General features: G+C 46.3%; 2 protein-coding genes across 5 annotated transcripts; both read left to right on the top strand.

The window, feature by feature from the left end:
- Positions 1–6,939: 6,939 nt before the first annotated feature.
- LOC129187248 (MAGUK p55 subfamily member 4-like) lies at positions 6,940–17,885 on the top strand. The gene is made up of 19 exons (XM_054786225.1): positions 6,940–8,339; positions 8,852–8,973; positions 9,084–9,161; positions 9,461–9,544; positions 9,607–9,738; positions 9,807–9,888; positions 9,978–10,063; positions 10,498–10,569; positions 10,641–10,837; positions 11,237–11,249; positions 11,328–11,435; positions 11,745–11,769; positions 12,013–12,051; positions 13,096–13,263; positions 13,468–13,548; positions 13,628–13,721; positions 13,794–13,902; positions 15,466–15,600; positions 15,684–17,885. The coding sequence occupies exons 1-19, from the start codon at positions 8,315–8,317 to the stop codon at positions 15,867–15,869; spliced, it is 1,836 nt and encodes a 611-aa protein (XP_054642200.1). The 5' UTR covers positions 6,940–8,314; the 3' UTR covers positions 15,870–17,885.
- A 78-nt stretch (positions 17,886–17,963) lies between these two features.
- Positions 17,964–24,582, top strand: tmem237a (transmembrane protein 237a). Of its 4 annotated transcripts, XM_054787710.1 has the most exons (11): positions 17,964–18,276; positions 20,067–20,187; positions 20,298–20,420; positions 20,598–20,703; positions 20,779–20,933; positions 21,490–21,610; positions 21,683–21,874; positions 21,990–22,063; positions 24,009–24,096; positions 24,160–24,281; positions 24,379–24,582. In XM_054787710.1, exons 1-11 carry the CDS (start codon positions 18,064–18,066, stop codon positions 24,444–24,446), a joined length of 1,383 nt encoding a protein of 460 aa, XP_054643685.1. In that variant the 5' UTR covers positions 17,964–18,063; the 3' UTR covers positions 24,447–24,582. The 4 variants fall into 4 exon arrangements, with proteins under 4 accessions (XP_054643685.1, XP_054643686.1, XP_054643687.1 ...); XM_054787711.1 differs by lacking the exon at positions 24,009–24,096; XM_054787712.1 differs by lacking the exon at positions 24,379–24,582 and having other exon boundaries at positions 24,040–24,096; positions 24,160–24,237.
- The last annotated feature ends 205 nt before the right edge of the window (positions 24,583–24,787 follow it).

Below are 24,787 nucleotides of genomic sequence, written 5' to 3'. Positions count from 1 at the left end.
GTGAGATAAAGATATATATATATTCAGGATTCAAGAGTTTTATAGTCATATGCATAGTAAAACGGACATATATATATATATATATATATATATATATATATATATATATATATATATATATATATATATATATATATATATATATACAGTATATATATATGAGTAAACAAATAAGTACAGCTGGAAAAAGATGTTGCCTCCTAACGCCAACGCCGACACCTCAATCGGCAACTTGTTTGTAGGCGAGATCACAGAGGACACCTGGAAGACATGGCTGTAAGGTGGAAACGCTGTGAACCCCCATTTGGGTGTCCACCATCACTAGCAACCACCACCACTGATGGAGTTCAACCAACGGCGTCACCCCCAGCCACGAGCGACGGAGATCAACTTCCAACATTGGCCGTGACAAGTGTGGTGCCGTCGCTGCCATCCGGTCCTGGCGCTGAAGAAATCCTCAACAGCCACCTATCCAAGAAATAATACAGACGGTGGCCATGCGGTTGATTGCGGCCTCCCCCAACAGTGACTAGAGCATCGCACTTCCCGCTTGTGTCACGTGTTCGCATCCTCACACTTCTGGCAGTACGGCCGTCAGGTGTGCAAAGAAGAGAAGGAAGAGATGGAGACTGTGGGCACTGTCTTGATCTCCAAGAGAGATGCTATTTCTGTAACGTGCAGTAGGAATTCATGGACACTATATAGTTGTATATTTATGACCCAACTGTATGTTTATAAATTTACCATTTTTTTCTAGTAAATTTACCACATTGTTTTAAATTTATGGCTTTATTCCAGTGTTTTTTCTTGTAAATGTACAACTTTTTTCTCTTAAATTTACAACTTTTTTGTTGTAAATTTATGACTCTATTGTTGTAAATGTATGCCTTTATTCATGTAAATACAGTATATTAGTTATGACAAAAAAATCGTAAAATTACGACTTTTTTCTTCTAAATTTATGACTTTACTGTCATAAATGTATGACTTTATTCTTGTATTTAGTTTTTTTTCTGGTAAATTTACGACTTTCTGATTGGAATTTTATTAATTTATTCTTGCTTTTTTCCTCATTAATTTACGACTTTTTTCCACGCAGATGTTTTACTTTTTTTCCGTAAATTGAAAACTTCATTCTCATAAATTTACGCGATTTTTCTTGTAAATTTATGACTTTTGTCATGTAAAGGTGCAACTTTATTCTTGTAAATGCACGCCTTTGTGGTCATAAATGTGTGACGTTATTGTCGTAAATTTTGAATTTTATTCTTGAAATGTGAGACTGTATTTTTTCCAAAGTGACCCTCATACGTAATAATTGTAGTCAAGCACTTTGGTCAACGTTGCTATTTAAAACCTTTTAGTTGTAAAGATGAGACCTTTGGCTACATATGAAGTTGGCTTTCACTGATCTGCTGTAGACACATTTTGTTTCTTCCTGTTGAAGATGTGAACATGTGACACAACCAGGAAGTGTGAAGAAGGCTTGACCAGGGGGTTCTTAAATGCTTTTAACCCACACTTTCGATCCTTAAGTCGGTGAATTGATTTCCTAGAACTCTGAGCTTCCACTGTATTCAACTTTTTTTCAAATCCCTTTTAACAAAATGTAAAAAAGCAAAACAAAGTGGTTTCCACGTTTGGGCGTCCATGGTGCGGTTATGGAAGCCCATTTCCACCACTGAAAGAAAAAACAAGCTGAGTCATAAATATGAGCTTAAAAATGGAGATCCAAACTGCACACTGGAGCCTTCCTCACATGCCACCCTGTTTCTATCTCATCACTTGGACTTCTTTTTAAATCTCGGGATTATGACTTCTTATTTCATCATTTTGACTTGATTTCATATTTATGGCTTTTTATCTCGTAAGTTCAACTTTTAATTTCCTAATTATGACGTTTTGTGTCACACTTTGGACTTTGTGTCTCATAATTTCGACATTTTATCTCATTATTTTTATGTCAGAATTTGGACTTTTTTATCTCGCAATTATGACTCTCTTGTCTAATAGTTTCAATTTTTATGTCAGAATTGTCATGTTCTGTGTTCTGCTCTGCTGCCCTCTGTCGTTTATTTGTTGCAGCACATCCCTGAACATGACCCAGACCTAATTACACACACCTGCAGCTCATTACCACCGGCCTACTTAAGCTCCAGCCAAACTCCAGACCGGTGCCAGATTGTACTCCTTGACTCCTAGACAACCTGCTCCCTGTACCGCCTTGCCCGGCTCCCTGCTCCTTACCCTGCTCTCTGGCTCCCCACTTACCTGAACCTACCTGCTAGCCTTTTTTTGTGATCTTCTCCTGTAAGGTTGCCTGCAGTGTATTTTTGTTATTTCTAGTTTTGTCCTAACAGCCTTTTGCTGTTAGTGTTTTTTGTTATTGACTCTTACCTTGCTGGATTTTCCTTATTTGTACTTTGTATTTTTGTTTTTGGACTCTTTTTGTATATTAAATTGTTCTTTTGTATTTTCTGCCTCCCTTGTCTGCATTTGGGATCCTAAAATACTCGCCGTGTTCCACGGCCGCGCATGACAGAACAATCTGGCCAGAACATGGATCCCGCAGAAAAGCCCTGACACACCAAGGACACATGGTTGGAAGCCATGAGAAGTCGCTCCAAGGGATCCTGGAAGCCATTTCTGTTCTCTCCGCTAACATGGAAGCATTAAATCAACGACTGGGATGTTCCGCTCCGATTCCGCCACCAGAGGTCGGTACAACCACTACCATGAGTGATTCCGCTGCTGCCACAGCTGCAAGCACACCTGCGGCTCATCAATCTCGTGAGCCTCTTATCCCTCACCCTCCTCGCTTCTCTGGTGACTCTGAGTCCTGTAACCAGTTTTTACATCAATGCTCGTTAGTTTTTGATCAACAACCTACTTCTTACTCCTCTGATCAAGCCAAGATAGCCTTCATTATGAGCTTGCTTGCAGGAAGAGCTGCCACTTGGGCCCTGGCCATAAGCACTTCTATGCCCGCGATCCGTACCTCTTTACCATTATTCTTAGAGGAAATAAGAAGGGTGTTTCATCACCCTATCCGGGGTTTAGAAGCCACCAATCGCCTGTTGGACTTAAGACAAAGAGGGCAATCTGTGGCTGATTTTTCCATTGACTTCCGTGTGCTCGCGGCAGCAAGCGGATATCCCGATACCGTGCTCCGTGGTATCTTCCGGAGGGCTCTTAATGCCCGCATTAAGGATGAGCTAATAGCCAAGGATAATACTACATCGCTTAATGACTTGATAAATTTAGCGATTTGTTTGGACAACCGAGTAAAGGAGAGAATCAGGGATTATGCAGAGGAGGGATACCAGGTCCATACACCGATACCACATCCGACCACGGAGCAGAGGAGTACTCACCCCATCAAAGTTGATGGTGATACGGAGGTTCCAATGCAGCTGGGAGGACGACGACTAGCCGCCGAGGAGAGAGCCCGTCGCCGTCGCCTGAACCTGTGCCTGTATTGCGGTAACCCAGGTCATCGGCTTCTTCAATGCCCTATCCGTCCAGTTCGTCGCCAAGGGTCGACTCCAGGAGCACCATCGGCACAACTATCGCTATCCAGTATCGATCCTCCCGTCACCAGCAGCCAGTCCTCAGCTGGGATTTGTGAGTACCCCCAGGAAGTGATCGACACAAGCAATGAGTCCCTGAGACGTCTCCAGGTCAAGGGGATTATTACAGGAGGGGGCAGAAATGTGACTGTAACCGCACTAGTTGATTCCGGTGCAGATGACTGCTTTTTGGATACGTCATTCGTTGAGAAACATAATATCCCGGTGATTAAGCTATCCTCTCCGAAGGAGGTTCTGTCTTTAGATGGACGTCGTCTAGCAGTAGTCACGTATCAGACCGAACCTCTTTCTCTGCAATTGTCGGGTAATCACTCAGAGAAGATTAGCTTCTTTATTATGCCTTCCCAAGCAGCTCCACTAGTGTTAGGGTTACCGTGGCTCAAACTCCCCAATCCTGCCATGGACTGGACTAAGATGAACATAGTCAACTGGAGTACGTTCTGCCACGCTAACTGCCTTAGGTCTGCCATCTCCGAGGTTTCCATTAACCCACTTCCTGTAGAGGAGATTAACCTCACCAATGTGCCTGAGGAATATCATTATTTGAAACTAGTATTTAGTAAGGATTGTGCACAGACACTTCCACCTCATAGACCGTATGATTGCTCGATAGAATTACTAGCCAACACCACATTACCCAGCGCTAAGCTCTATAATATTTCTGGGCCGGAACAAAAGGCTCTTAAGGACTATATCTCTGCCTCGCTAGCTTCCGGTCTCATCCGTCCTTCTTCCTCTCCTCTCGGTGCCGGTTTCTTTTTTGTTGCCAAGAAGGACAAGTCCTTGCGCCCCTGTATCGACTATCGGGGTTTGAACAGTATTACAGTACGTAATAGTTATTCGCTTCCTCTCATGGACTCTGCCTTTTCCGCTCTCCATTTGGCACGGATCTTTTCTAAACTTGACCTTCGTAATGCCTACCACTTAGTGCGCATTAAGGATGGAGACGAGTGGAAGACCGCGTTTAACACTCCGCTGGGGCACTTTGAGTACCTTGTCATGCCCTTCGGTCTTACTAACGCCCCAGCGGTGTTCCAGAATCTGATTAACGACGTTTTAAGCGATATGATTAATCTGTTTTGCTTCGTGTATCTTGATGATATTCTGATTTTCTCTAGGAATCTACAAGAACACACTATGCATGTCAAACTCGTTCTTCAACGCCTCCTTGAAAATAGGTTATATGTTAAAGCTGAGAAATGTGATTCCCACGCCACATCAGTGCCGTTCCTGGGGTACATCGTGGAGAAGGGTCAATTACGTGCCAATCCCGCCAAGATTCAGGCGGTGGTCGAATGGCCAACTCCTAAATCAAGGAAGCACTTACAGAGGTTCCTAGGGTTCGCCAACTTCTACAGGCGATTTATCCGCAATTTCAGCAGTAAGGCAGGACCTCTGACTAGGCTTACATCCCTTAAGGTTCCGTTTGTTTGGACCCCAGAGGCAGAGACGGCTTTCTGTAATCTGAAATCGTTATTCACATCAGCACCTGTGCTCGTTCATCCTGATCCTAACCTGCAATTTTTTGTAGAGGTCGACGCATCGGATACGGGAGTGGGAGCCGTCCTGTCCCAGCGATCCTCGGTCGACCAGAGGCTGCACCCCTGCGCCTTCTTCTCGCGTCGCCTCACACAGGCTGAGAGCAACTATGATGTGGGTAACAGGGAGCTGCTGGCCATCGTTCTGGCGCTGCGGGAGTGGCGTCATTGGCTGGAGGGTGCTACACTTCCGTTCATAGTCATCACGGACCATAAGAACTTGTCCTACATCCGCACCGCTCAAAGACTCAATTCTCGACAAGCCCGCTGGTCATTATTCCTCACCCGTTTCAATTTTTCAATCACTTACAGACCCGGTTCACGCAATGTCAAGCCCGATGCCCTATCAAGAGTTTTCAGCCCCACGGAGGAGGGAAAGGCACCAGAGACTATCATACCTGTGGCTCGAGTGTTGGGTGCACTCCAGTGGGAGGTGGAGAGGAAGGTGTCGGAAGCAACAGATGGGAGGAGACCACCAGAGGGTTGCCCCCCAGGAAGACTGTTTGTCCCAGAGGAGCTCAGGTCAGAGGTACTACAATGGGGTCACACGTCTAAGGTAACCTGCCACCCGGGACTCAAACGGACGTTATACGCACTGGCGCAAAGATTCTGGTGGCCTTCTATGGCGGCGGACGCCAAGGAGTTTGTCGCGGCCTGCTCTGTCTGTGCCAGGAGTAAGTCTTCAAACCGACCACCAGCCGGCCTGCTCCAACCATTACCCATCCCCGCCCGGCCCTGGTCTCACATATCCTTGGACTTCATTACCGGTTAACCTGCCTCTAGGGGGAACACGACAGTATTGAACATTGTGGACCGGTTTTCAAAGATGGCTCATTTCATTGCACTACCTGGACTACCTACATCCCTGGACACAGCTCGTCTGCTAGTGAGACACATTTTTCGTATTCACGGCATTCCCATGAACATCGTCTCAGACAGGGGCCCCCAGTTCACGTCCAGAGTCTGGAAGGCATTCTGCAAGATGCTGGGGGCCTCGGTCAGTCTTTCTTCTGGTCACCATCCCCAGACCAACGGCCAGACAGAGCGGGCCAACCAGGACCTGGAGGCTGCCCTACGTTGCGTTTGTCACCGGCATCCATCTTCCTGGGCCCCCCACCTCCCCTGGGTGGAGTACGCACACAACACGCTTGTCAGCTCTGCCACAGGTATGTCACCCTTTAAAGTCGCTTACGGATATCAGCCCCCACTGTTCACTTCGCAGGAGGCGGAGGTTGCAGTGCCATCCGTGCAGGTTCATCTACGCCGAGCCCGGAGGATTTGGAGAGAGACAGTCGCTGCACTAGGCCGCACGGCGGCACGAAATCGACGGCTGGCTGACCGTCACAGGATCCCAGCTCCCACTTATCAGGTTGTCGATGAGGTCTGGTTGTCATCCAAGGACTTACCTTTAGCAGGGACGAATAGGAAGCTGGCGCCCAGATTTGTGGGTCCCTACACTGTGGACTCCATCATCAGCCCCTCCTCCGTGAGACTCAAACTGCCATCCAATCTCAAAGTACACCCAGTGTTCCACGTCTCCTGTCTCAAGCCTGTATCTACCAGTCACTTGTGCCCTCCGGTCGAGGCTCCGCCCCCGCCGCGCTTGATCGATGGCCACCCAGCCTACACTGTGAAGGCCATCTTGGACTCCCGAAGGAGGGGCAGAGGGTTCCAGTATCTGGTCGACTGGGAAGGTTATGGTCCTGAGGAGCGTTCCTGGATCTCCCGCTCCCTTATCTTGGATCCGTCCCTCGTTAGCGACTTCCACCGTCCTTTTCAAAGTCCTTTTTTTGTGATCTTCTCCTGTAAGGTTGTCTGCAGTGTATTTTTGTTATTTCTAGTTTTGTCCTAACAGCGTTTTGCTGTTAGTGTTTTTTGTTATTGACTCTTACCTTGCTGGATTTTCCTTATTTGTACTTTGTATTTTTGTTTTTGGACTCTTTTTGTATATTAAATTGTTCTTTTGTATTTTCTGCCTCCCTTGTCTGCATTTGGGATCCTAAAATACTCGCCGTGTTCCACGGCCGCGCATGACAAGAATTCTGACTTTATCTCATAATTTTGGTGTTTTTATCTCATAATTATGACTTACTGTACCGTCGGGATATTTTTTTTCAACGGGCTTCCATGGATTGAAAAGTGCAAAAAAAAAGCACCTTTTTAAGAAGGTATTTGCCCTCTGGTGGCTCACGCCTCTATTTGCATGGTGTGTGCGTGTGCGCACGTCTGTTAGTGTCTAAAATCAGCCCCGCTAAGAAGCTTTGTTGAGCTTCTTAAGGTCAAGAAAAAGGAGGAGCAAATAAAAAGAGAGTGAAAGCGAGTGATGAGGAGAGGAAGGTGAAAGGCTGGTCAGATCGTAAAGTCACTCTCACACTTTAAACAGGACGCAAGATAAAACACAGGTGAGTCCAAACTTTTAAAAAAAAGTCAGTCATGCCTCCATGCTACATGCTAACGTAGCACCCTGTTTATTTATCCAAAAACAACCACTTGTTTGTCGCGGTGATCGTGTTTAATTGAGCTGAACAGTGAATTGAAGTTGATAACCACATTCAGCTGAGGTGTGTACCATCTGGTGCTGATCCTCGCTGGAGACTTTAACCATCAGGACCAGACCAGGCAGGTTCTCGGAGCAGCCCAAACAGGACTTGGGCCGAGCTAAGAGGCTAAAGCTGACATTTAGAACTCTGCTGACCCTGTTTGTCTTCAACTACTCAGTGGTGCCCCCTGCGGGTAGGATGTGGCTCTCAGGCTGTTACAAGTTGAATGCAATGTATAAAGGCATCTATGCAGTGGCGCAGCCACCCCTGGTCACTCTCCAGCCACCCTAGTGGCCACCCCCACGTATTATGCCCTGCGCGGGTTTGGCCACCATGTTGGTGAGCAGAATCCACAAACTATGCATTGAAAACATGTCCTCGGCTCACTGCTCATCTATTAGTTGCTCTGACAGACGCTCCCAGAGCAGTGGGGGAGCTACGGGGTGGCCAGGTGCCATCCAGACAATTCAGGTATCAACTGATTGCCACCCCATTGTGAGTAATGATCTCACCTTGGCCACCCCAATGAAACATTTCCTGCTCCGCCACTGCATCGATTATTCGTTATTGATCACACGGCTATTGATTCATCACTGAACAACTTTGACTGTCTTTTAGTTGAAGCTGATTGTGTAACTGGACAACCATGATGACACACACTGTGGAGGATGGTAGGCAACACACACACACACACACACAAGCTAAGCTAATTGAGTCTCGACCGCAGAGTAAGATTCAACATTCATAAATTGTATATTTTTGTAGTTGGAACATAGAAAACATGTTTGTGACTTTCTAAATCCGTCTCAACAAATATTAAAGCCCTTTTAGACATGAAATAACACCCCTATAGCCACCTTCACACTCCAATTATCCTTTGTTATGCTACATTACTAATGCACAGGCTACGGCATCTCTGAAGGGACACAAGACATGGCCACCGCTAGCTAGCCAATGTTATTTATTCTACACTTAAAGTGTTCCAAACGGAGCCGGGAAGAAAGACTAAGCCAAAAACCTGCCACTTTTCATGTTGGACATGCCATGGCTGACTAGCTGCAGTGGCAAAGTAATGTGATATAAGCTAATGTCTCATCAGAGGGAGGGAGCCATGTTCGAACTGCGATGTAGCAATCTAAACACACACAATGTTTGTCGTGTGTGTGTGTGTGTGTGTGTGTAGGGGTGAGCGAGGCGCTGGCCAGCATGGCGGAAGACGTTAGCAGCGCAGTCAGCAGGAACGTCAGTGGCGCGCACCTTCTTCACGAACTCCTGAGCGCCCCCTGGCTGCACGCCCTGCTGCAGGTACCACCCCCAGCCAGCAGGGGGCACACTCCTCAATGAACCAACATACACCACCCCTCTGTGGTAGGTCTTGATGTTCTGACATCACTTCCTGTCTTTGCCACCTGCAGATTTATGAGTGCCTGTTGGAGTTCAGGAGACTCTCGCCCCACCCCTTTCTGCCTCATGCCTCTGGACTCGCACACGAGGTTATCGTCCACTCGTTTTGTTTGTTTGCTTGAGCAGCAGCTCGTTACGTACGACGTGTTGTTTTTATAGAGAAAGGCAAATTGTGTTGCTAGGCAGAATTCCACAGCAAAGAAAGGACAGGAAAAGGAAGTCAGACACTACGACTGCACATTGATTTTAGCAATGGAATTGAGTGAAAAAGAAAGGAGCTTGTTGTGCAGCAGTGCCATCTGCTGGTTGTAGTCTTGTACTGCAGTTGCCCCATTTCTACCCCGTCATGTATTTCAATCTGAGATGTTACAGCACGTCCTCTCTTTAGGTCCAGAGTGTCCTTCAAATGGTCCATATTTCTTCTGCCGAGGCCTCAGAGCTTCATGGCCTCCTCAGCTGTCCACACGTGAAGGTCTGTCAACTCGGTGGTCGTCCTAACATCTCACTCCTGACGACCGTCTCACCCTCGCACAGGCCCTCCTGTCTTGTCATGACGCCGTCGCTCGGGCCGACTTTGAGCCTGTCTTACCTGCTCTACCTGACGGCCTGCCTGAGGATGAGGAGGCCATGAGGATTGTTTGTCTGGTGAAGAACAAGCAGCCTCTGGTCAGTGCTGTTTTTTTACTTGGATGACTTGTTGATCTTTGATGTTAATGTCAATGTGTGTGTGTCAGGGTGCCACAATAAGGAAGGACGAGGGGACAGGAGAGATCTTCATCGCCAGGGTTATTCGTGGAGGCCTGGCTGATCGCAGTGGTGTGTGTGTGTGACACACGTCTACACACTCATGGTTGAGATGGAAACAACATGGTGTGTGTGTGTGTGTGTGTGTGTGTGTGTGTCAGGTCTCCTCCATCCTGGAGATCTGCTGCTTGAAGTCAACGGAAAACCTCTGAGTGGTCTACAACCAGAACAAGTCATCCACATACTGGTAGGTCATCTTCTCATGCGTGTTCCTTCATGGTCAGCTTTTGTCATCTTGCTCATGCTGTGTGGGTTTGTCATGTCCTTCCTGTGGTTTTCATTTCCTGCCTCCTTGCTGGTTCTCAATATTCCTCATGGCCTTCATCGTCCTCATGATACTCATCTGCTTGATCTTCTTTGCTGTCTTCACGTTCCTCGTACACCTCATGCTCCAGATCATTACAAGCTACCGGTAGATCGCGTAAACGTCACTTTGTAGATGTCATGTGACCTAGGTCAAATGACATTACGCTCCCCATATTCCTAATGTTCCTGATTCTCACGTGCTTTGGGCTCTTTATGATGTTCATCCTCCTCATTTTCTTTGCCTTCATGTTCCTCATACTTCTCACCACCCCAGTGCTCCTGGTGTTCTTTAAGTTGCTCGTGTTTCTCATGCAGATGAAGTCTCAGGGCACAATCCTGTTCAAAGTGGTTCCAAATGCGTCTCAACTGAGCAGCGGCACCAAGCCTGTGAGCAGCAGCTGAGAAGTGTCTCGCGTCTGCCGCCTGTTGCCGACTCTCTCTTCCTCTTCCTGTGTGAGGTCTTCATGAGGGCCATGGTGGACTACTGCCCCCTGCAGGACTCCTCCATACCCTGCCCGGACGCCGGGGTGGCCTTCAGTAAGGGGGACCTGCTGGAGGTGGTGGACCGGTCAGATGGGCAGTGGTGGCAGGCCAGGAGGCTGCCGAGCTCCGCCTCATGCACCGGCCTGATTCCCTCCGCCGCCATGTTGAAGGGGTAAGTGAATGGACTCCTATTGTGGAATGGGCTCTTCCTGTGGAACGTACATGCTATCAATTCCATCACGTCAGCAGCAAACAGAAGGAGCAGTGGAGCAGTGCATCACTACGAGCTCATGCGTGTAGCAGACAAGGTGGGGAGCCCGTCGTTCCGCACCTCACCTTTAATAATACCTACCCTACTTCATGACCTTCGCTGCTGGGAAACCTTTCTGATGTTGTGACCCTCTGGTGTTACCACTGCTGCACATGCGCATGATGATGACGTCGTAGCAGCTGATATCGGTGAGCACTCTTTGTTTACCACAAAAGTATTGAGGAGAACGCATTTTCTCTCTTTTTCAGGCTACCTGTCTTGTTTTATTTGTGTGCTTTCTTAGTTGTTCGTGTTGTTTAGTGAAGTTGAGTTAGTGTGATCTTGAGGAGTCAGTCCACACCTTTCACTTTTCCACTCGTAACTTTCTTGGGGCTTCTGATGGCTGAAACAGCCTCACATGCTTAGGGGTCATGGCGCCACCTGCTGCCAACCTTTTGATAGGATCAGTAAGACTTCTCTTCTGTTTCAGAGGATGAACTTCAAGACAAGTACACCACAGGTGACATGAACACATTCAGCACTTTTACAGAACACGTTATTACAGGGGAACCCGTTTAAGTCGGACCTGCGGAACTCCTCGAGCCCCGCTCCACCGTGCTCTCCGCTTAAGTCGACGTCAACGAGCTCTTTGCTCGGCAGAAAATGTCAGAGCCAAAGGGCTCATTTCTATGAAAAATTGGCCCGTTCTGGTTATGTCGGCGTCAGTCGTCCAGTCCGAGGACTTCGACATAAACGGGTTCCACCGTATTCGTAGAACATGTCGTGGATGTGTGCTGAAAAAAGTTACTTTTTGTTCTTCTCACGTCAGATGAGGAAGAAACACATTTTGGTAGGTAAGTTTGGGAAAAGTCTTGTCATGGTCACTCACGGCCACTTTATGAGGTGACCTGCACCATCTGACGGGAGTAACATCATGATGACTGCAGGTGTGCCTCATGGACGGCCTCCAGTGAGCATGTGTACTAACGTTAAACGTCATGTACATACATACTGTACATACAGTAGATAGTGCCCCATTATCAAAGAAGGGGGTGTTCTAACGGGATCTAGCGTGTTGTCAAATTTCCCTCCACCAGATGAGGCGGAATGGGACATCCCTGATGGGGTTTACCTGGGTAAGACTCTTCCCTTCTCCTCTCACCTGCTTCCTGAAAGTTTTGCTGTTTTTCCCACACTTGGATAATAATAATAATAATAATAATAATAATAATACAGTAATCCCTTGGTTATGGTGCTTAATTGGTTCCAGACTCGACCGTGATAAGTGAATTTCCATAAAGTTGGATTCCTTATTTAAAAATGCCATATTTTTGTAGTTAGAGCATAGAAAACCTTTTTTCAACCATCTAAATATGGGTTTTAACATGATTGGAGCCCTCTAGACATGAAATAACAGCCCTATAGTCACCTTTACACTCCTATTACCCAATACAGTAGACATAATAAGAGAGGTGTGTGATGTGAAATGTATTTTGGCGCTAGAGCAGAGTGGCGGGAATTGGCATGGGTGGTTCAAAATGGAGTTTTAGTTTGGCGTGGGTTAACAGTAGCCCATGTTTCTATAGGGATTATTGTACCTGCAATATACCCCGCTCCCTGACTAAAGTCAGCTGGGATAGGCTCCAGCATACCCCTGCAATCCTAGTGAGGATAAGCAGCTGAGAAAAAGGATGGATACACCTGCAATAAAAGCATGTTTTCTGGCAATAATGTCTGCTTCTCTTCCTCACTGAACATTACAGTAACAATACTGCCACCTAGTGACCAGTGTAGAATATTACATAGCATTAGAAGCGTCTTTGCTTTTTCTCAATGCCTTATATTTACATTTGTATTTATATTTTCATTTTATTTTTATATTATATTTGACTTCATTTAGCCATTTTTGTGCTTGAAATTTTTTAATTTAGGCAAAAATATGTTTTACCAATAGACCGTATTCAAGCACAAGGCCAAAGGAAGGATGATGTACCGTATGTACAGTACAGGCCAAAGGAAGGATGGATGTACAGTACAGGCCAAAGGATGGATGTACCATATGACTTGCCCTATCAATGGGGTCGGGAGCATCAGTTGTGTGTGTCCAAGGTGTTGGCCTGTACTCTACATACTGTATAACACCATAAAACCTCCATGACGCCACACTTTCTGTTCCTCAGGAGGTTTCCGGCGTAGCTTTCGTCTTTGGAGGAAGATGCACTCAAAGAGGAGACGTCAGTCCTGCGCCTCCTGCTCGATCAATCGCATCGCTTTGGCCACGCCCTATGAGGAAGTGGTCTTGTACCGGCGCCCCCTGCAGGAGAACCAGCGCCTTGTCATCCTCGTGGGTGGGTGAGAAAATGTTCTCCGAGATTCCCTCAAAGACACTGACCACAGAGAAACATCTCAGTCCTCATGATTGCATGACATTATTACCTCCGCCAAGGCTGGTTCAAACGCAACACAGCAAAGTTCCACTTAAGTTTGTCGACAGATAATTGGTTGCATGGACCAGGATTTGCAGGTGCAGAATGTTTTCATCTACTCGCCAGGTGCGTCAGGAGTGGGCGTGAACGAACTGAGGCAGAGACTCGTCAAATTAAACCCTTCCACCTTCCAGGGGCCGCTGCCTCGTACGTGAGCGCCCCCCCTCTAGGATGACTGACGTTGGTGTGATTAATTCATTGAGCGTGTGCTTTGATTGGCTGTCAGACACCAGTCGTCCAATCAGAGCATGGGAGCAGACGGGAAGAGAGTACCACTTTGTCACCAAGGAGCTCTTTGACTACATGGTGTGCAACCACAGGTCAGCTTCTGTGACACCTTTGACACTCTTTGACACCTCACTCACTGTGTGTGCGTGCGTGTGTGCGTGCAGGTTTGTGGAGTACGGCGAGTATAAGGGTCACATGTACGGAACCAGCGTTGACGCCATTGATGATGTCATCAAACGAGGACGTGTGTGCATCATTGATATTGAACCGCATGTAAGTGTTTTTCTGCTGGATCAGACGAGATCAGGTGTTACTTTTTACTGGATTTTAAGATCCTGACTGTAAGCTGCTGGTCTTGGTCTTGATCTTAACCTGTCCTTGTCTTGATCTTGACACACTCTGATCATGAGCTTGACTTGGCCCTGACTTGATTCAGTCAGGACTTGTCCTGATCTTGCTCTTGGTCTTGGTTTCGACTTGGTCTAGACCAGGGGTCACCAACACAGTGCCCGCGGGCACCAGGTAGACCCCACGACCACATGAGGCGCCCGCAGGCCTGCTTTTCATTCAGGCTTTCAGTTAATAATGTGAGAACACTAGAAAGAAAAGTATTGTGAAACATAAAATGTGAGTTGTGGATACCAGCATTTTGTGAATGTTCTGGTAAAACAAGCATATTTGATCTGTTTGGGTTGAAATAAGCTTCGAAAATCATTTCTACAAAAATGAGTAGCTCGTGGCCATTTTCATTTTCTAAAAGTAGCTCTCACAAGGACAAACGTTGGGGACCCCTGGACTAGACCTTCCCTTGTCTTGAGCTTGACTCAGTCATGATCTTCACTTACTTTGGTCTTGAGCTTGAGCCGGACTTCCTTGGCCTTGGTCTTGGCCTTGGTATTGACTCAGCCCTGGTCTTAACTTGGTCTCACATTACCTTGGTCTTGGTCTTAATTTGATCTTGACTCGCCTGGGTTATGGTCTCATCTTGTCTTGACCAGTGCTGGTCTTGGTCGTATCTTGGTCTTGACTGGATCTTGAGCTTCCTTGGTTATGGTCTTGACACGACCTCGGTCTTAACTTGCTTAAACATTGCCATGGTCTTGGTCTGGACTTGATCATGACGTGCCTTGGTCTTGCTCTCAACTTGGTCTCGACCCATATTGGTCTTGGTCAGGACTTCGTCTCAACCTGCCTTAGTCTTGGATTTGACTTGTTCTTGGTCATGACTCAGTCTAGACCATCTTGATCTTTCTTGGTCTTGGCCTTGATTGGGCCTTGGCCTTGTTTCTCAGCCCTGGTCTTAACTTGATCTCACAATGCCTTGATCTTGACTTAATCTTGAGCTGCTTTGATCTTGGTCTGGACTTGGTCTTGCCCCACATCGATCTCTGTCAAGACTTACTCTCACCCTGCCTCGGTCTTGGTCTCGACTTGATCTTGACCTGTGTTGGTCTTGGTCATGTCTCGGTCATGTTTCAGTTTTAGTCTCAATTTGGCCTTGGTCTTGGTCTTGACTTGACCCTGGTCTTAATTTTGTCTCACATTTTCCTTTGGTCTTGTTCGTGACTTGGTCTCTACCTACCCCGGTTTTATGGTCGCAACGTGAATTGAGCTGCCTTGATCTTGGTCTTTACTTGGACTTGGTTTTAACTTGGTTTCACATTGCCTCACTCTTGGACTTGCTGACTTTGTGTCAGCTCTTGAAAGACTTGGTTTGGGTTAATGTGCTTTCGAGGTGGAGCTGAAAGCCAAGTTCTACTTTTGTTGTGGCTTACTTCTGAGCTGAATGTAATCAAAGTCCAACGTGACCATCCTGGTGTTTCTCGTGATCTCTAGAACGTTCCGCCTCTGAGGAGCAAGAAGCTGAAGCCCTACGTGATCTTTGTCAAGCCTCCCAGCATGGAGAGGCTGAGACAAACGCGGAGGAACGCTCGGATCATCTCCAGCTTCAAGGCCAACAGAGCTTTCACTGTAAGACGTTATCATCATGTTTTTGTTTTTTTTTGTACTGGCTGTCAGATGGTGTCTGTGTGGCGAATGTGTGTGCACCACAGAAGGAGGACTTTGTGGAGATGGAGGAGGTGTCCAGACAGATGGAGGCCAAGTACAAACATTTATTTGACCACATGCTGGTGAACGACGAGCTGATGGACACGTGTCTGAAGCTGTGCTCCGTCATCCAGCAGGCCCAGGAGGAACCTCAATGGATCCCTGTCAGCTGGACCCAAGCTGAAGACTAGCGCCCCCGTCTGACAGGCAAAAAGATCATTTCCAGTCCAACATTCTAAACCATTACATGCTCAACCACTAAAAGCTGAAGAGTATCTTGCGCCCCCCGCAAGCTGTAATGTGAGCAAATGAATTAAAGATAAGCGCTAATGAGCTTTTCTGTCTTCTTCTTCTCTTCACTGCTGCGCTGTCCCTCTTTGCTAAGCCGCCACTTAGCCTTCATCGGCGCTAACAGGATTAGCCTTTGCATCACTGCAGTCAGCCCCGTGTTGCTACCAGAACTTCAACACAACGGAGCATCATTCAGAGGGAAAAGCTGAAAGAAGAGTCTGCACACATGGAACAAAAGTGCAATGTCATCCATTTTAGCCCATTTGTGACATTTCTCAGTCCAAGCCGGAAGCTGACCCAAGTGTAATTCTCCAACTTCCCCGCCAGGTGGAGGAAGGGCTGTATCCTTCAACATCCCGACAGCGAGCAAGCAAGATCAAAACACGTAACAAAATAACGAAAACAACGCACTCTGGCATGCATACAGTTTCACGACATTAAAACACACAAAGTACACAAAGTTGCACACATACTGGAGTGGAAATGTGTCATTGCAGCAACGTAAGTGCAGGAAGTGTGTGGACAACATCTTAACCTCACTTTCATTGCATCTTTGGTCTTTTCTTGCATCTCCTGGTTTCTGCTTTTCCTCCACCGCTTGTATTTCTCTGCAAATCCTTTGAGTTCAAAATGATATGCAGAATGTAGAAGTACAGTCGTCCTTCCGCTTTGTGGTTCGAATTTCACGGCTTCACTCTATCACGATTTTTCAAAATATGCACTACTGGTCAAAAGTTTTAGAACAGCCCAGTTTTACCAGTTATTTGCTGAAATTCAAGTCCAACAAATGGCTGGGAATGGTTCAAAGGTACTGCAAGTGGTGAAGTGCCAGAGGTTAATAAAAAGGGTAAGATTACCCAAAACTGAAAAATAATGTGTATTTCAGAATGATACAAAAAGGCCTGATTCAGGGACCACAAAATGGGTCAACAGTTTAAAGCCGTTCTGCAGAAATGGAGGTTGATCGAGCCTTGGCAGTTGGCGCAACTCATCACTTCCTACAGGTGGTCCAAGTTCCGGAGTACTTCCTACGTCCAATGACGACGCAACTGAACACAAAATGCAGTTTTTAAATGAAACTTTTTATTATTAAGGGCAAAGAAAAAATCCAAACCTACATTACAAAAGAACATCATAGCAACAGTAAAATATGGTGGTGGTAGTGTGATGGTCTTCAGGACCTGGAAGACTTGCTGTGATAAATGGAAGCATGAATTGTGCTGAAGGAGAATGTTGGTGACCTCAAGCTGAAAGCAACTTGGGTTCTGCAGCAGGACAATGATCCAAAACACACCAGCAAGTCCACCTCTGAATGGATGAAGACTTTGGAGTGGTCTAGTCCAAGTCCTGACCTGAATCCTATTGAGATGCTGTGGCATGACCTTCAAAAGGAAAAGCCTCCAATGTGGCTGAATGACAACAATTCTGCTAAATTCCTCCCCAGCGCTGGAAGAGACTCATTGCAGGTTGATTGCAGTTGTTGCAGCTAAGGGGGAGGGGGCTAATATTTATGTTTCAGATCAAACAAATTTTAATAAGTGTGACAAATGTGAAAAAAAATCAGGAAGGGGAAAACGCTTGTTCACACCACTGTATTTTATTTATATATTGATTTACTGGAACAGTGCATATGAATAAACATTTCTGTGCATATTCAAGTGTTAGCCAAAAGGCTATTTTTCACCTGAAGGCCCTAGTCCATCGGAAATTTGATCTGCTCCTTTGTTAATAGTGTTTAAGTGACATGGGCCAGCATCCTGATTCTGAAGGCCCTGGGCAGAGTGCATTGACATGGCAACACATAGAAGCTGAAATCTGATTGGAGAAAAAAAACAAAGCTACACGAACAATTCTGGAAGCAGTGCGGCCCGGAGACATGCTACCAAATGAAGATAATGCACTGTTGAGAACAAATACATCAAATGTCATGCAGCAAATACTAGAATTAAAGTTGTAAATGTAGGGTTGATTAGATGTTCTTGTTTCAAAGACAGACGTGGAAAGGCTGAACAGAGGCAACAAAGAAGAAGAAGCGGCTTCCTGCAGCCAGGCTGAAGGATTACATTAGCATCCGTGGCTACTTTGCTGCAGCTCATGACGTCCTCACAAATCCACTTGCTGCACACCAGCCCACCTGGCCGTGCTCCTCCTCTTGCGTTCTGCTCTCGCCGGCCTCCTGACCTCGTTGCAGAGTCCATACCCAGACTCCAGACTCCAGACTGCAGACTCGGAAGGAGGCCGTGTTTGTCTTTGAAAGTCGAGCTCAGACCTGCGGAGGACGCTTGTTTCTACTTGCAGGTCACACTGGTGAGTACAGCTTTTCATCATCTTCCAACTTGAAAAGAAACGTGACTTCATATTTCAACTTAATGCTACTGACATTCTTCTGCATAATATTACGACGTTACCTTGTAAAATGAGGACTTTTCCTTGTTAGATTCCAATTCTTTTCCTTTAATATTTTCACTTTATTCTTGTCACATCACTGCTGATTTTTCCATTTTTGCTGCACTTTGGACACCCCTGCTCTAAACACCACAACATGCCTCTCACAGGTACCGTATATTTCCTTTCAGTTTGACACATGAAGAAACAACCACAGGCATACAGTCCACTGCACAGCAGGGGTGTCCACTGCACAGCAGGGGTGTCCAAACGCTTCCCGCCAAGGGCCGCATACTGAAAACTCAAAAGATGCGGGGGCTGCTTTTAAATGATTCTTTTAAACCAACCCAAACAAAATATTGAATATAATATACAGTATATATTTACACATAGAAATATGTATTGATTTTATCAGCAACAAAGCATATTATTATTATTATTATTATTATTATCATATGATTATTAACTGTTTCTCCTTACATTACTTTTTGCCTGCTTTTTTATGTTTTATTTGTACAAATATTTCAACGTTCTTCTTGTACATGTTTTCCTCGTACTCGTATGACTTATTCTCATAATATTTGGACTTTATGATCATAACATTATCGCATTCACCCAACCTCATTTTCCTAAAATTACAACTTAATTCTTTGTTTGGTTTCTTTCTTATATTAACTCTTTTCCTGTAATATTTCCTGTATTTTTTATGTTAATATGGTGACTTTATTCCCTTCATATTTTGTCTTTATTCTTGGAAAATTACTGCTTTTTTCCCATTTTTGCTGTTGTTTTTTAAAAAGTCATTGTTTTGTGGTGTTTTTAGAATGTGCCGAGGGCCAATAAAATGGCCCCCGGGCCACACTTTGGACACCTCTGGTGTGTACAGTATTGGACTTACCAAACACCTCTTGTCAAAACATCTTCCAGCTGGAAAATGTTGAGCGAGTTGACTTGAGAAACAGCGCCCTCTGCTGGATTCATTCATAACGCCATCAAACCACTTTCTGTTTGGGTTACTCTTAGAAAAACGAATCATTTACAACAGAGAAAGTCGGAATACGCGGCGGAGTGAATGACGAACCGTGCATAGGCGAGCATCCACTGTGCTGCATCAAGCAGCTGGTTTGACTTTGCAGCAAATCTTGCGACTTTTAGGGAGAGTACTCATTTAATGATGCAGACTTGTTAGCCATGTTAGCATGTCATGGCTCTAATGATCAAGTAGATTTGATGATAAAGTACTTTTTGAAGTTGTACTTTGCACCAAAAGACAAAGATGCCAGACGCTTTGCCTACAGTACATGTCAATGCCACTAGTGGCAGCTAGCGAGCCAGTTATCTGCCTAGCTCCTGGTCTTCAGACTTTTTACCACACGGGGAAGCTACAAGCGACAAATGAGTAGCCTACAGCTGTTTGTGAAGTTTTGACACTCTCACACTGACGATGCCTCGTGAACAGGTGTACCTAATGAAGCGACTAGTGGGCGTTAACTTGAAAGTAAAAACCAAGCTGCTGCATGGGGATGCTACAGGCTAATAGCGACACGCTAGCAAGTGTTGTCGTTTGTCAGCGTTGGTTAGCGATGACTTTTCTCGGTGGGTGGGGGTTTCCTTCACGGGCTGTGACCTGATGATGGAGTCCAAGCCCAGCAGAGCCAGCAGCTGCTTTGAAAGCTAATCCAATCATGTCTGACTTGACTGACCTCAATTAGCCAGCTGCACGCCTACTGACACGTGTTTGGGTGCACCGCAGAAAGGCCGCCATGCCGACCGCCAGGGGCAAGAAGAAGAGGCCCAAGAAGGAGCCCAACGGAGGGGAGGAGCGTGTAGAAGGTGAGAGGAGCGACGAGGGGCGGGACTTCCTGTTTGCCTGTACGATGTCAGGCCTTCGCTGTGTGTGACGACAACAGCGACACGTCCGCATTGTCCTTCTGTCCCTGCAGTGGCCATGGACGTGGACGTGGAGACGCAGGACATGACCCACAAGAGCAGCGACACGCTGACCCCTGACCTCCCGGATGTGGCGCCACAGAAGAAGAAGAAAAAGAAGAGGGCCTCTGCGATTGGTCAGCTTTTTCTCTTTAGTCTCTTTAGTTGGGGATGTCCAAGCAAGAACACCACTGCTTTTGGATAATGTTGACAAAAGTACTTTTGTCCCTGTAGCGTGAGTTCCATGTTGCTGTTTATTGGAAGCATCCACACATCGGGGGAGGTGACGAAGGTCTTTCTTTGTGCGTCCTTAGATCAGGAAGGCGAGCACGCTGACACGCCAAACGGCACCACAACAGACGCTGTGGTGGACGAGGAGGAGGCCACCGTCTCCGTGACCAGGAGGACAAAAAGGAAGAGGTGGTGAACGTGTGTCTTGATGAATGCGGGAAGTGTTTGGGAACTTGTAGTAGCCGCCACCATGCTGTCCTGCAGGAAGGTGAAGTCCACGGAGCATCGCAGCAACGACCTTGGGGCAGAGGATGACGACATTGTCACGGACGCCCCGACGCCCATCCCCCAGCATTCCCTCTTCTCCGCCCCCCACGGACACAGCCAGCCTGTCGGCAGGGGCTTTGTGGAGAGGAACAGTGAGTGGGAACTCTCAAGACCTGAAATGACAAGACAAAGTCACATGCTAGCATTCTTAAGTGGAAAAAGAAGTTAACTACGAAACAAGATCTAATTAGAATTCATCTGTTGCAGGGTCAAACCGTGGCCGTCATCAAAGCTTTATTAAGTGTGCAGGCAATGTTTGAAGTCACTTTTTGAACATGAAGTGTCATACAAGTGGAAAAAGAAGCTAACCACTACTGTAAAACAGTGGTGTGCAGTCAGGGCCTGCAAGGCCTTCTCTGCAGGCCTAAACATGATCAGATACACTGCCTGAGGCCTTTTGTCAGTCATGCAGTCCCTTTGTCTCGGTGGGTGGAGGCGGGGCTGCCAGCATACACACAGAGTGTGGATGAGTGTAACATGGTAGAAATGAAATGATTAGATTGCGATATATTCTCATCTGCTTCTTTCCAAAGTCATGTTAGAACCTCATCTGGTCTGGTAGTCTCATCTCGTGACACGCCTACTTTTGGGGCTTTGTGGTTGAACTCCACATGGTGTGTGTGTGTGTGTGTGTGTGTGTGTGTCCAGGGCGTTTCCAGGCAGAGCGAGTGGACCAGTTTCGACATTCTGAGCACACAGACGACTACCTGGAGCCCAGACAGGTGTGGACCACCAGAGACGTCGCCATGAAGGTCCACAGCAGCTTCAGGTGCTGACCTCTGGTTCTGATGGATAACTACATCTATCAAGATGACGCTGATGACTCGCTCCCTCCCCGCAGGGTGCTGGGCCTCTTCTCCCATGGCTTCCTGGCAGGCTACGCGGTGTGGAACATCACGGTGGTGTACGTGCTGGCGGGCGATCACATGTCCACGCTGGCCAACCTGCTGCAGCAGTACCACTCGCTGGCCTACACCTCGCAGTCTCTGCTCTACCTGCTGCTTGCCATCAGCACCGTGTCTGCCTTCGACAGGTGCGCTTCCTGTTTGCTGCGTTCTCCTAGATATACTTGCAGTAGATATACGGTGTGTGCAGGTTCTGTTTTGGAATAAGTCAGCCTGAACAGATCTCTGGTGTTTGTGGTGCAGAGTGAACCTGGCCAAGGCCTCCATGGCTCTGAGAGGCTTCATCACCTTGGATCCCGCAGCTCTGGCCTCCTTTTGTAAGTCACACACGACGACGACAGCAGCACCAGCATTCGTGTACGGCGTTGCCTCACTACATCGCCCATTGGCTGTTTGGCGTATGAAGGCGCATTGTGTTGTGGTGTATCAGAGCATCTATCAGTGCTCTGTTGTATGCGTCTGTTATTGTATCTTATTGCTACTGTGTTGTATACTCATGCTGAAGACGTCTCAGTGTGTGTTTACGTGCCCGTACCAGCGTGTTGGACAACACAGCCACAACAGTCCTTATTGTCTGAGGGAGAACCCACCCATTGCTTTCTGCGTCCCGATTGGCTGTAGACAATTGTCAATCAGTCTCCTTAGTCGCTAGCAAACTGGCTAGTGGTGCCAATAAACAATGGAAGAAGAAGCTAAGCGGCTAAATGAATGTCCGGTTCAAGGAGTGGTACGAGGAGGAGGACGACGGCAGGAGCAACACGTTTTAACAAGGATACAAAAACACTACAGCCCAACGGCGCCAGGACGAGGCACGGTCAGAGGAGTGAAATGCGTGCGAGTCACTTCATCATTTCAGTTTTCAACCTATTAGACGGATCATTACAATTCCAACGAAATTTGAAGAGAGAAATGTGAGAAAATGGTAACGCCTGTCTGAGAAAAGTGAGTGACGTGTATGGGGAGGGCCGTAAAACAGCCTAGAAACACACACAACTAGAGAATGCAGAATTGCAAATGCAGAAGCTTCAGTGAAATATTGTAGAATGGTTGAATTTTGAAATGTAGAATGACTGCAGGAATATTTTGGAGGATGAGCCGAATCCGAGCTGAAATGGTGTTGAAATGTATGAATGTTGAATGAAGGTAGAAATGAGTGGAAGTGGAGAAAGAATTGGAAAAAACGGTAATGCGGAATTGTGCTGAGATGTAAAATGAACAGAGGAAGAGTTTGAATGCTAGCAATGCTAGCATGCTAACCTTAAAATGGTAACACCTAGCATAATACTGCTCAGTGTTGATATATGTGACTAACCATGAAAATAGCAAAAAATGTTAGTATGCTACGCTAACATTAGCATGTTAGCAATGCTAACACGTTTTCATAATTGGAATGTTTGAAGGCGTTGGAAAATGTAGAAACTGTGGATGTTTGACAAATGGCTCGTTCATTTTCAATGGGAATATTTTGTGGACATTTTAGAATTTTGGGAAATGTGGAAATTTGAGAAACATGGCGAAAAGGGAGCACACGTTACGTGAATCAGTGTAACATTTTTGTGTTTAAATATTTGGAACAAATTGAAAAATGTGGCCTGTGGAAGTGGCCGAAAAACGAGACGGAATAAAAAGAAGAATCGGTGCAGCATTTTATATGATATTATTTATATTATTGTATTGTATATTGTTAGATTATATTATTTATGTATAATGCCTTGGAAGGCATTCACACGATAATTGCAAATAAATAAAGTTGGCTACTTTGCGGATTTCCCTTTATTGTGGGCTATTTTGGGCATCTATCCCCTGCGAAAAACGGGGGAACACTCTACTTCCTGCACTGTGGGTAAATCTCCACTGGAGGGCGTTGTTTCCCTCTACAAACCAGTGATTCAAGGGAGAAATTATTGGTTTCTTGCTTCATCACACATCAGTTCTTCATATTGATTAGAGTTATTTCATGCGCGTGTAACGGATGCCAGCCTGTGAGGCTGTGCACGTGTACGTTGGTAAACCTCACTCCCGCTGCCTTGACAGTCTGGGCTTTTGGCCGTGTGGTCAGCACTCTCGTCTCCCATTGCGAACGTGATGTGTTCGTGCCTCGGTGCGGGCAGCACGGAGCAGGGCGGGTGACACTAGCAAGCAGCAACGTATTATTCTCTCTACAAAACAAACTCCAGCCTCGTACTGCCCCTCATTTAATGTTGTTCCTGTTCTAGTTGGACATAAAGATGAGCACAAAGATGATGTTGTTTGTGTTGTCAGTGTATTTCATCGCACTGATCCTGTCCCTCAGTCAACAAATGACCAGTGATCGAATCAACCTCTATCCCTCTGCCAATGAGACGCTGTGGTGAGGACTTTATTGCTTGAAATACTGTATATCGAGAACCGCTTGATTAGCCATCTCGTGTAGGCCTCCCGGTTCCGAGGAGCAGATCTTGCGACCCTGGATCGTCGTCAACCTGGTGGTGGCTCTGTTGGTGGGCGTGGCCTGGGCTGTCATCTCCACGAGGCCAGACATTGACTACACAGAGGGTACAGCAGGATAAAGAGTGGATCCCCGCCTGTTAACTGTTTGCCATTTTAATATAATGATGCAGTAAGACGAAGGGGGCGCTGTTTCTCTTTGCAGAGTTCTTGATGTCCATGGAGGTGGAAGGTTTTCCCAGAGGAGAGGACAACCTGGACATCCCTGCCTGAAACATTATCCAAGTCGGATGCACCGTGTTTATGTTTCTTCATTGTATATTTTTTGCACACTTGTACATGTTTGTCCTGGGTTTTTGTTGTTGTTGTTGTAAAAATAGAAATAAACATAGCATCTTGTATGCCAAATTATTGTTTTCTGCTTTTAATCATCGGGGGGAGCTGCTGCGGTTCACATTGGCTCACGATGTGGTGCTTGAGCACAGAATGTTTGACTTTATAAATGTTTCAATTGTTGACAATTGAATATCATCTGAACGCGTCAGTCACAGCAGAAAGATAAAGAAATGTTTTCTATTGACCCAGTCTAAATATAACGTGTAATAAAAACAATG

The sequence above is a fragment of the Dunckerocampus dactyliophorus genome, chromosome 9 (assembly GCF_027744805.1).
Source record: "Dunckerocampus dactyliophorus isolate RoL2022-P2 chromosome 9, RoL_Ddac_1.1, whole genome shotgun sequence".
NCBI lineage: Eukaryota > Metazoa > Chordata > Actinopteri > Syngnathiformes > Syngnathidae > Dunckerocampus > Dunckerocampus dactyliophorus.
The sequence above is the reverse complement of the archived record's forward strand: the minus strand, read 5'-3'. Positions and strand labels throughout refer to the sequence as shown.

Coding starts and splice junctions, on each gene's coding strand:
- LOC129187248 (XM_054786225.1), top strand. CDS start 8,315: ATGATGACACACACTGTGGAGGATG. Junction 9,889..9,977: donor AGGCCTGGCTGATCGCAGTG/GTGTGTGTGTGT, acceptor TGTGTGTGTCAG/GTCTCCTCCATCCTGGAGAT. Junction 13,722..13,793: donor TACATGGTGTGCAACCACAG/GTCAGCTTCTGT, acceptor GTGTGCGTGCAG/GTTTGTGGAGTACGGCGAGT.
- tmem237a (XM_054787709.1), top strand. CDS start 18,064: ATGACGTCCTCACAAATCCACTTGCTGCACACCAGCCCACCTGGCCGT. Junction 20,704..20,778: donor AGGAGGACAAAAAGGAAGAG/GTGGTGAACGTG, acceptor GCTGTCCTGCAG/GAAGGTGAAGTCCACGGAGC. Junction 20,934..21,489: donor GGGCTTTGTGGAGAGGAACA/GTGAGTGGGAAC, acceptor GTGTGTGTCCAG/GGCGTTTCCAGGCAGAGCGA.